We start from the raw sequence: 10,446 nt of genomic DNA, 5'->3' as shown, positions 1-10,446 counted from the left end.
ACACACACACACTACTCTCTCTCTCTCTCTCTCTCTCTCTCTATATATATATATATATATATATGTATGTATATAATAATAATTCTACCGGCTTATTTATCATATATATGCATCTGTATATCTTATTTGTGTGTTTTGCCTGCTTGTATTATATATACATGTCTATATCTATTATGTTTTGTGTGTTTTGCGCCTGCTTATATATTATATATATGTATCTATATATCTTATGTTTTGTGTGTTCTGAGAAGCAGAGGCTGATTCTAGACGTGAACTGGAGAGGATTAATCAAGAAAAAAGAATCGTCAGAATCATGAATTTGTTTCTGGTGGAAGACAATCTACAGTAGTTGGTGCTGCACCTAAACTTAACGTACCTCTCTCAGGTTAGAAACCATTTAACATCAATTTCTCTACTTCAGATTTAATTTGCATGCATGTTCAGATGCAGGGTGAAACTAGCTTTTCAATAACTCTCTGATGTGGTTGACTCTTGTTGTAGGTATAACCATGGATGCTACCGGGTTGAACTCCTTGCCACCTGCTGCTGATATCATCCCTCGGGACGGTAGACAGAATAAGAAGACGAAGTGGGATAAGGTTTCATTCAAACGCATATGCATTCTTATTTCCTGATGAATTGTAAAGATATTAATTTACTCACTATCAAATAATAATAATTTTTCTTCTTTTAGATAGATGGGACTCATGCAACACTATTATCTTCTGCTAATGCTGGTGGATACACTTTGGGGTATGTTTCATTTGCCAAATTCAATTCTATTTCGCACATGTAGAATTCCATACATCTTGTTGTACCTTGTAATGATAGTTCTATTCTTTTATGTATTTCTCTTAGCCAAGTGCCTAAGTGAAGCATCTTCCTCGTATTAGAACTGACGTTTCAGGATGCTTTCTGAAGTAATTCAGAGCAGTATATATAAATTAACATCAACGCAGCATGCAAATATTTGTCTTTTTGAAGTGGTTGTAAAGTCTCAGTCATGTATTAATTTTGAGATGACAGAGGTGTAAAGTCCCAGTGTCTCTGAACTGCATTTGGGTTGATTATAGAACTCAACTCTCGATGTGCATTTTTTTTCCCTTTCAAGTAAATATGTTTATATCTTCAGTTGTCAGGAAGATTAGTTTGAGATGTTTAGCAATCATTTCCTGATCTCATATATTTTTGTAATATAAGTGTTTCTCAATTACATAATGACTAACTTCTCTCTTATTTGGGGCAGGCATCAGAAACAAAGAGAGGTGGAGGAGGAGATCTAGCGAAAGGAAGTTAGACAGAAGATCTTGAGCCATTGTAATTCTTCTTGGCAAATCACATACAACACCATTTCAAAGTTTGAAGTGGATACAAGTTCAAGTGAACTATATATCCAGTAACTGCAGAAAAAAGTGTTGTCATCGAAGACACCAAAACCCTAGCCGCACAAGCATAGAGGAGAGAACGTTCTCCATCTTCTCAAGCAAGAGAGAGCGATCTGCATCACGTTTCCTCTACCATGGATGAGGAGATGACGAATCGATTTTAACCGTCGGTAGCATTGACGGAGGCGGCCGAGGTCGACTTAGGTTCTGAAGAAGAGGAGGCTGTCGTAACCACTGGCTTCTATTTGGTGGGAGGCATGCTTTGCCACGAGGAAGGAGATGAACAAGGGCTGCCCGGAACTATGGCAGTCTAGGAGATTGACGAACAGACTGGTGATTTTGGTTTTGGAGGGTGGACATTTTCTTTTTCGGTTCAAAGTAGGGCTGTCACTCGGTCGGTTCGAATCGGTAATGGGCGTTATCAACTTCAAAACCAAAGCTTTCGGTAATGAAATATGACTTTCAATTACCAAACCAAAAACTTCGGTATGAGATAAATCTTACCAACTTCGGATGTCGGTTTTTCGGTATTACCAAACTTCACAACAAATATATTTTCAAAATATAACAAAACAATACAAAACTATAAAATTTAAATATCACTTGAGTTTCTAGAGTCTGATAATACATATATAAAAGATAGTCATTTCAGTACACATTATCGAGTATGGTTTAATTTTCTACAGAAATAGTCAGGATGTAAATGTTTTCAAATTTTTATATGAACAAGTTATGTGTCATCTATGTGAAAGTATGTGTGTGGAAGAGTCGACCAAAATAAGTCACATAAGGACAGTAAAAGCTTTTTCATGTAATAAGTGACGTTAAATTATGGTTGACCGCTTTGATCAAGACCCGAGCATTATTGAGTACAATTGAATTTTTTATCATAATTGTATTATACTATAATGATCACATCAGACGGTCGAATTTTAATTTTGTGAATTGTAATAATTAGAACCACAACATACCTGGTAATGTGGTATAACTTATTTAGTAAGTTATATACATATGTACATGTTTGTGAACCAACTACAAAGAGGAAGCAAAATTTTCAAAAACCTTGTGAACTATGATGTGATCAATATAGTAAAATACGACTATGGTAGAAAAATTAGGTATTTTTGATAATGTTTTGGCCTTGATCAAGGCGACTAACCCTATTTACGCTGGTGCTTCCTATGGGGAGCCCTATCATCAAGAGAGGTAAAAACATTCCTAAATTTTTACATGGGCGGTTACATGTCATCGAAGTGGGTTTGTCTATGTGTGTGTGTGTGATGAATCGACTAAGACAGGTAGGTAAGAGCGTTTTTATATAACAAGTAACATTGAATTAAAGTTGATCGTTTTAATTGAGACCCGAATGCTACCAAGTATAGTTGAATTTTTCTATTCATTGTCTTGTTTTTTACTAAATGGTATATACAATTGAAAACGTGAGATAAGATTATTAGTCTGTGTGTTTTTAGAAATATAAGTCTTTAAATAATTAGAATTTCGGTAAATTCGGTATTTATCAAAAACCAAACCAACTTTTTCTATATTTCTCGGTTTCGGTTTTTTTTATTTCGATTACCAAAATTCGGTTTACCAAATCATAAATTTTCGGTCGGTTTTCGATCGGTTTGGTATTTACCAAACCAAGTGGCAGCCCTAGTTCAAAATGAAGAAAGAGAGCACATCCTGCATAGTGGCCCTTGGCAAGTATCATGGGCGAATGCTGATCGTGGCTGAGTATGATGGGCTGCGAGATCTGTCGGAGGTTGGATTGGCGACGTTAAAAACATGGGTGTCTGTTACAGGTCTTGATGATTGCTTATTTGCTTATCTCTTGATAAAAAATAAAATAAATAAATAAAAAAAGGTGAAATTTACACTCCCTATTTTATAATTCACATTCTCATCTTTCTTTTTTAGATAAAGTTTTCACAAAAAGATAAAACACATGTCACTAAAGACAAAATTTAAATTACAAAAAGAGGAAAATGAGAGTGTGGATTGTAAAATTGAGAATGTAAAATTTCAGTTACAAAAAAAAAAAAAAAATTATTTCTAAATAAAAATAAGTTTTGGTGATTGCAAAGTCCATGTGGGTGGAGGACCTCAAGGGTTTTCCTTGTTGATGACGAAAAGATGAAGTGCATATATGAATGATTAGAAGTGTGCCTATACCAATTTTCATTCGTAAACTGCATGACTTGTTTACCAAACTTCTGGGAATCAAATAATTGTTTATTAAAATGAAATAGCCAGATACTTCTTCAGCTTGAAAAGTTCATCACAGAACAGCCTCATGCTTACAATGCATTTCTTTGGGAGCAAATGTTTAAGCCTTGAAACTTGACCCAAAGTAAAACAGTGTTCTTATTCATACACACTACATAGTTACATAAACACACTACATATTTCAGCAGCGCTGCGATGAAGATTTCTTGAATCATAATTGCAAATTTTGAGATTAGTACTTCTAGCTGGGTCTAGCAGAGGGCTGATCCTGTGGCTTCATGGTTGGGAAGGGGATGACTTCCTTGATGTTCAGTGAATCAGTTAACAGCATACAAAGGCGGTCAATGCCGATTCCCACACCTCCGGTTGGAGGCAATCCATACTCCAGAGCTCTGCAGAATCCTTCATCCAAAGGCATTGCTTCGTCATCACCGGATTGTCTATCCTTGAGTTGATTAGCAAATCGTTGGCGTTGAACTATAGGATTATTGAGTTCAGTGTATCCATTACAAAGCTCATGCTTGTTCACAAACAATTCAAAGCGTTCTGTCAAGCCAGGTCTTGAGCGATGCCACTTTGCCAATGGACTCATTATCTCAGGATGGTTGATTATGAATGTTGGATTCACGCATTGTTCTTCCAAAAAGTGACCAACAAGCTTGTCCAACAAACGAGTTGTTGTTTCAGGAGGTGGACATTGGATCCCATACATACTGCACGCGATCTTTAGTTCATTGTTAGCTTCCTCACTGAAGAGATCCTCTGGATTTATGTTGAGATTTGCTAAATTATTCAATTCCTCAATCATGTCAATCCGTCTGCAACAAAATCACCATTGAAAATCAGGATATTATTTTTCACACATGTTTTAAGTCATGAAAAGTATAGACAACAGTCACAACGCTGCTTAAGATTTACATTACCTGAAAGGCGGTGTGAAATCTATCTCGATTGGATCCTGATCAAGTCCATTAGAATGATACATAATCTTATATCCACCTGTAAGTTCCTTGACCATCCCTATTCAAATTCAATATGTCAGCAAACAAAATAAAGTAGTTTCTTACATAAAACAGCAAGGAAATACATGTTTGAGACATATATGCATCACTCAGCTAGGCCTTACCACTCAACATTTCCTCAGTGAGCTCCATCATGCGAGTATAGTCTGCATAAGCCTGATAGAATTCACAGGTAGTGAACTCAGGATTATGTGTCAAATCGATACCCTCATTCCTAAACTGTTTGCTTATCTCAAAAACGCGTTCAATTCCGCCAACAACTAGCTGTTTGAGATAGAGTTTGGGTGCAATGCGCATGTAAAGCTGCATGTTAAGTTCATTGTGCTTTGTAATAAAAGGACGAGCAGTTGCTCCACCAGCAACTGTATTCAATATTGGAGTTTCAACCTGAAGGTGGGAAAAATAGAAGGGGAAAATGAGAAAGGTGTATAGATGCAGCACCCTTTGCAAATGTGACCAGGAAAAAACACACTAACTTCACGGAACTGACGATTATGAAGGAATCTCCTAATATAGAAAGTGATCTCACTCCTGGTATGGATCACTATATGTTCAACATCAGGGTTTATCCTCAAATCCAGGTGACGCTTACGATAGCGAGTTTTCTATATAGCAAATATGATAAAGAAGTTAAACACCTACACAATACAAAGTGAGAAGTACTTATAATTTTGAGAGTTTGAAAAAGATGATTTGTACCTGGTCTTTTAAACTGTATGTTTCAGGATTCCTGGGACGTCCGGGACTCCAGTCAGTTCCTTCAGTTTTCTACGTAATTCAAGAAATAGTATGTCATGATATATACGAGCTCATACTAACTCTGGAAACAAACATTGCTCACCATTGGATTGACAACAGGCATCATGTGGAGACAAGGTGCTAAGACTACAAATGATCTTGCAAAAATGCTGATCTGGCCACTCTTTGTTTTGCCTATGAGAATGGAAGAAAAAAAAAACATGAAGTTTTGTAATGCAGAAAAATGAAGCCAATGCAGTGTCAATAAACACAATAATGAACATAAACAGTTGTGGTCTCACAAACCTGGAAACCCGGTCACATTAACAATGTCACCCCGCTTCACATTAGAGTGGACCCTAAGAAATTCAGATTCATCCAGTTCCGAGTTGCTGCATTATAATGTAGGAAAGGGTTAACTCAGTCACATGTAATGTGAAGCAACATAGCTGCATGGTTAAAATTTGAAAACAGACTTTTCCATGAAAGAGAGCAGCCAAGTACACTATATTATAGAGCTAGTTTATAGTTCTTAATGAAATTCAAGAGCCAAGTACTTCATTCCATCATCTGAGCCAAATATTTCTATTGCATAGCATGGTGATTTTAATAGGACAATGACTGTATATCTGCAACAAAATCTTAATTGTAACTCTCAAGACCAAAGCTTTTTTATTGCTTAACTCAGCTTGTTAATTTTTTTTCCCCTTTTTGTATCATGCGGGTGGGTTTAATTTGGTGTATGAAATTCTCTAAGAAACATATAGTAGTGGGTTGAGCATATTGTGAGCAAGGAAAATGTTAGTGATTATTGGCCCTAATTATTGTGAATATATACAAAGGGTAAAATATTGTATAGTCCTTATGGTTTGAAGTTGACATCTGTTCAGTCCTTGTGGTTTTATTTTAATCTGAATGGTCTTTAAAGTCACGATTTTTCATCCAAATAATCATTCTGTTTTCTCAGTTAAATTGTTAACGTGGCTGTTAAAAATTACAATGTCTTTAACGATCACGTCAATATTCTAACACAAAAAATTAACAGAAAAAATGACGAAAAACCATTTGGATGAAAAATTGTTACTTTAAGGACTATTCAGATTAAAATAAAACCACAAGGACTAAACAAATTTCATTTCATAATTTCATATACAAATTACATAGTAGATGAACAGCAAGTCAGCAACTGAAGAACAGCATTAAACCAATCATCATACTCGAAAGTAAAATACCTGGCACTAGCATAAATTTGTACTCGAGCACCGTTGCCACATAAATCATAGAAGAAACACCCAGGGCCAGAGGATCTTTGTTTCATGACCATCCCAGCCAAGGATTCTGTGATATCCTCAAGATGCACCCCTCTTTGGTCCTTGAGGAGGCCTTCATACTCCTTCACATATTCACTTATAGTCCTTGAAACAGAGGATTCATGGGGATATGGATTGTCCAGGGTACCAATGTAATTCAGCCTGTTTTCATAGTACTTCTGCAAGACGAACAAACAAGCTCAGCATCTAAATCCCCAAAGAAATTCCTGAAACTGATGAAAGCCTATAGCAGAGTTGAAATCTACATAGTACAAAGTTATCCTAGCAAAGTCTAAACAATGCGAAATCACTTAGGACAGTTCAACTTGATATGCTCTAGATTTCACTAGCAAAAGTAGCTCGGGTACCTGGTTTGCCTCCTCGGCGGCTGTCCTGGCCTCTTGCGGTGGTGGAGATTGATCCTGTTCCAAACTGGAAATCTCAGAGGAAAGGAGGTTGATGATGCGGGGGTGTTGGGCCATGCTTCGTAGACGGCGGAGCTCTTCCAGGTGCAGGGTGGATTCCTCTGCCGCCATGATTTTGTGACCGAGTACTGTCCTCTCTCTCTTACCTGAAAGAGTAACTCTCCTTGTGGTTTTATATATGCTAGTAATTTGGTTGGTCTGTAACTTGGGTACCAAGAAACAAGACTTGGTGACCAAGTTAATGTTTAAGGACATTTTATTTCGATCTGGTCTGATAGGTGCAAGAGAGCAATTCACTGTTCTATTAGGATTTCTCCTTTTTCTCCTCCATTTCCTATTTAATAGAGGAGTCCTCCATTTCCTAAAGTAAATAGGATCCCCCAATTTTTTTTGATTAAAAGGAGCTGAACTCCATTTATTAAGAAAAAAGAAAGTTAGGGGGAAATAGGATCCCCCAATCAGTTGGATTTGCCTTTCTTAATCTTTATAAATAGTGGGGAGCAGAACCACCCTGAACAGAAGCCTTAATTTGGAATAGATCAAGGGGGAGCCACTGTGCCCAAAGGTTAACTAATGGCCATGAACGATAGCTGTGCAGTGTGTGCCGACACCCTGGAATGGGTTGCTTATGGGGTTTGTGGCCACAAGGAGGTCTGCTCCACCTGCGTGGCTCGCCTCCGTTTCATCTGCGAGGACCGCTATTGCTGCATCTGCAAGACCGAGTCCGACTTCGTTTTTGTGACCAGGGCTGTGGGAGACTATACCAAGATGGTTAAGGACTTCCCATCTAAACCAAGGGAGGGTCCCCGTGGATCATATTGGTACCATGAGGACACAGGAGCATTTTTCGACGATGAGGATCACTACAAGATGATCCAGGCAGTGTGCAACCTTTCATGCAGTGCATGTGACAAGATGGAGGAGAAATCGAATATCCGATTTCAGAATATTCAACAGCTCAAGGGACATTTGTTCCATCAGCATAGGTTGTTTATGTGTCCTCTATGTTTGGAAGGGAGGAAGATGTTTGTATGTGAACAAAAGCTTTCTACTAGAGTACAACTGAGACGGCATACAAGTTCAGGGGACTCTGTAGTGGATGGAAATGAGAGCGAAAGAGGTGGCTTCAAGGGACATCCTATGTGTGAGTTTTGTAAAACCGGATTCTATGGCGAGAATGAACTGTTCAGTCACATGAGTACTGAACACTATAAGTGCCATTTATGCCGCAATGTTGGAGAACAGTATGAATATTATAGGAATTATAATGATCTAGAGACGCACTTTAACCGAGGCCATTTTCTATGTGAAGAGGAGTCCTGCCTTGAGAAAAAGTTTGTGGTGTTCCGATCCGAGGCAGAACTGAAGAAGCATAGTACTATGGAACATGGGGGGCGGTATGTCTCGCTCCCAGCGTAATGCTGCTCTCCAGTTACAAACTAGCTTCAGATATGGACCAAGAAATGTGCAGGATAGTAGGCGTGGAAGAAGAGGTCTGACATTTCGTGGCGATAATTCTAATGATCAAGCAAGCAGTGTGGAGACACCTAATGCTGATGATGATAGAACATTGCATGATCCTTCATCATCCACTAGGCAAGCTGGTAGTTCGGAGTTACTTGGAGATAGAAGTGACATTGATCCACTCATTAAGCCATTTGAGTCGTTAAGTAGACCTTCAAGCGATACAGAAGCATCTTCAAAATACCTTCAAGTAGCCTTGGGAAAAGATAGTGGGAAAGCTAAAACCCAGTTGGACTCTTCCTTGTTTCCTCCCCTTGAACCTGGCAGCCGCAGCAGCAGTCAACCGACAACCAGACCTGAACCAGCTCATGCTTTGCCTAACAACAATACCATGGCAGCGCATCTCCGTTGGCAAAGTAACCGCAAGATGGCTATTGAGTGTCCTGATACTAAGCCTGCTGTTATTAGTTCTAGTGAGGCTTGGCCAGCAGCGGGGTGTGTAGCACCACCTACTAGTTCATCTCAGACGCCGAGGCCTAGAACTAATGTTTCAGGGATGACCTCAGTAGTTACCAAGCCTGCCGTTAGTTCTAGTCAGGCTTGGCCAGCAGCCAGGCATGTAGCACCACCTACCATCTCATCTCAGATGCCATGGCCTAAAACAAATGTGAGTGTAGCACCACCTACTAATACACCTCAGAAGCAGTTGCCAAAAAATAATAGTCAGAACAAGATGTGGTCGAAAAAAGAGGTTTCAGGTTGTGGTCAGAACAAGATGGCATTTGGTAAGGGAGCAGGACATTCCAGCTATGCAAGCTCCAGTCTGCAGGCTCAAGTTGAGAATCAAGGGACATCAACAGAAATGCGCAAGTGTGTAAGTTTGGATTCCAGTTTGGATTTCCCTCCTGTTTCTGCAGCACTAGTGCATAAGCTGCTGCCCAAGCAAGCTAGTGAGCCTTCATTGGAAGTGGGGGATTTTCAAGCTGCTAACAAGTCCTTGGTGGAAAATATTCGCGCTGCTGTTGACTTTGATGAAGTCAAATACGATGCATTTAAGGACATATCCGTACAGTACAGTCAGGGATTAGTGGACATCAAAGTGTATTTTGATTTAGTGAGACAGTTTGGGTTGTTACATCTTGTCCTTGACTTGGCTAGACTGTGCCCCAAAGCTCAGAAGCAGCAAGAGCTGATTAATGCCTACAATGCCAGTATGAGAAGCAATGGTGCAGCAGACGATGAGGAATGGTGCCAGGTCAATGTTCGATTGAAAGATTCGAAGAAGGGTAAAGGGAAGAGTTCTAAGAATGGCACTACTGCAGCAGCCTTTTTCGATCTAAGTAATTCAGCCGGAGTATTGCCCGTCGAGGGTGTTTGGAAAAATAAAGGCGGTCATAAGCTTTTTAGTTAGATAATTGTGTAGTTGAAGCTCAAATAATTGTACTGGCAATCTGGCATTTGGTTTATATAAGTATGAGCTGACATATCATATGCTTACACATCAAGATTATCCTATCTACCATTAGTACATAAGCTGACATTTCATGTACTACCCAAAAACTTGAAAAATAGGTTCATGTAAAACTAGTGCCTCCAGCCCCCTGAATGAGTAATGTCATCAAATTTTGTCCAGCCTGCAGTTGCTGAAGAGTATGGGATAATAAATGAGCAATTCTTAAAATATTAAATTTTATTCAAAGAAGACGAAGTATTCTTACACAGTAATTTTTAAGACAGTAGCAGGCACAACATCATTTTATGAATTTTGATAAACTGGTAACAAACTTAAACCGTGCACAACATTACATTGATCTGCACGTACTGACATCAAACAAATTTGAGTTTTCACCTGAAGAAAAAAGCTTACTGAAGT

At 38.7% G+C, this 10,446-nt stretch overlaps 2 protein-coding genes and 1 pseudogene across 2 annotated transcripts in view; 2 read left to right on the top strand and 1 right to left on the bottom strand.

Moving 5' to 3' along the window:
* The window catches only part of LOC101296551, a 4,535-nt gene extending 2,638 nt beyond the window's left edge, over positions 1-1,897 (top strand). Inside the window, exons 5-8 of the mRNA XM_004294215.1 lie at positions 255-385; positions 502-599; positions 695-753; positions 1,247-1,897. Coding sequence (XP_004294263.1) covers positions 255-349 — 95 coding nt within the window. The 3' untranslated portion in view covers positions 350-385; positions 502-599; positions 695-753; positions 1,247-1,897. The remainder of the gene's footprint in view (positions 1-254; positions 386-501; positions 600-694; positions 754-1,246) is intronic.
* Positions 1,898-3,855: 1,958 nt separating this feature from the next.
* On the bottom strand, positions 3,856-7,228 carry LOC101294053 (lysine--tRNA ligase-like). The gene is made up of 9 exons (XM_004295684.1): positions 7,053-7,228; positions 6,607-6,863; positions 5,681-5,766; positions 5,478-5,569; positions 5,336-5,404; positions 5,113-5,241; positions 4,741-5,023; positions 4,538-4,634; positions 3,856-4,432 (listed from the first exon to the last, which is right to left on the bottom strand). The coding sequence occupies exons 1-9, from the start codon at positions 7,218-7,220 to the stop codon at positions 3,856-3,858; spliced, it is 1,758 nt and encodes a 585-aa protein (XP_004295732.1). The 5' UTR covers positions 7,221-7,228.
* Positions 7,229-7,688: 460 nt separating this feature from the next.
* On the top strand, positions 7,689-9,984 carry LOC101293763 (annotated as a pseudogene).
* The last annotated feature ends 462 nt before the right edge of the window (positions 9,985-10,446 follow it).

The sequence above is a fragment of the Fragaria vesca genome, linkage group LG3 (genome assembly GCF_000184155.1).
Source record: "Fragaria vesca subsp. vesca linkage group LG3, FraVesHawaii_1.0, whole genome shotgun sequence".
Taxonomy (NCBI): domain Eukaryota; kingdom Viridiplantae; phylum Streptophyta; class Magnoliopsida; order Rosales; family Rosaceae; genus Fragaria; species Fragaria vesca.
This window is presented reverse-complemented; position numbering and strand designations above follow the sequence as displayed.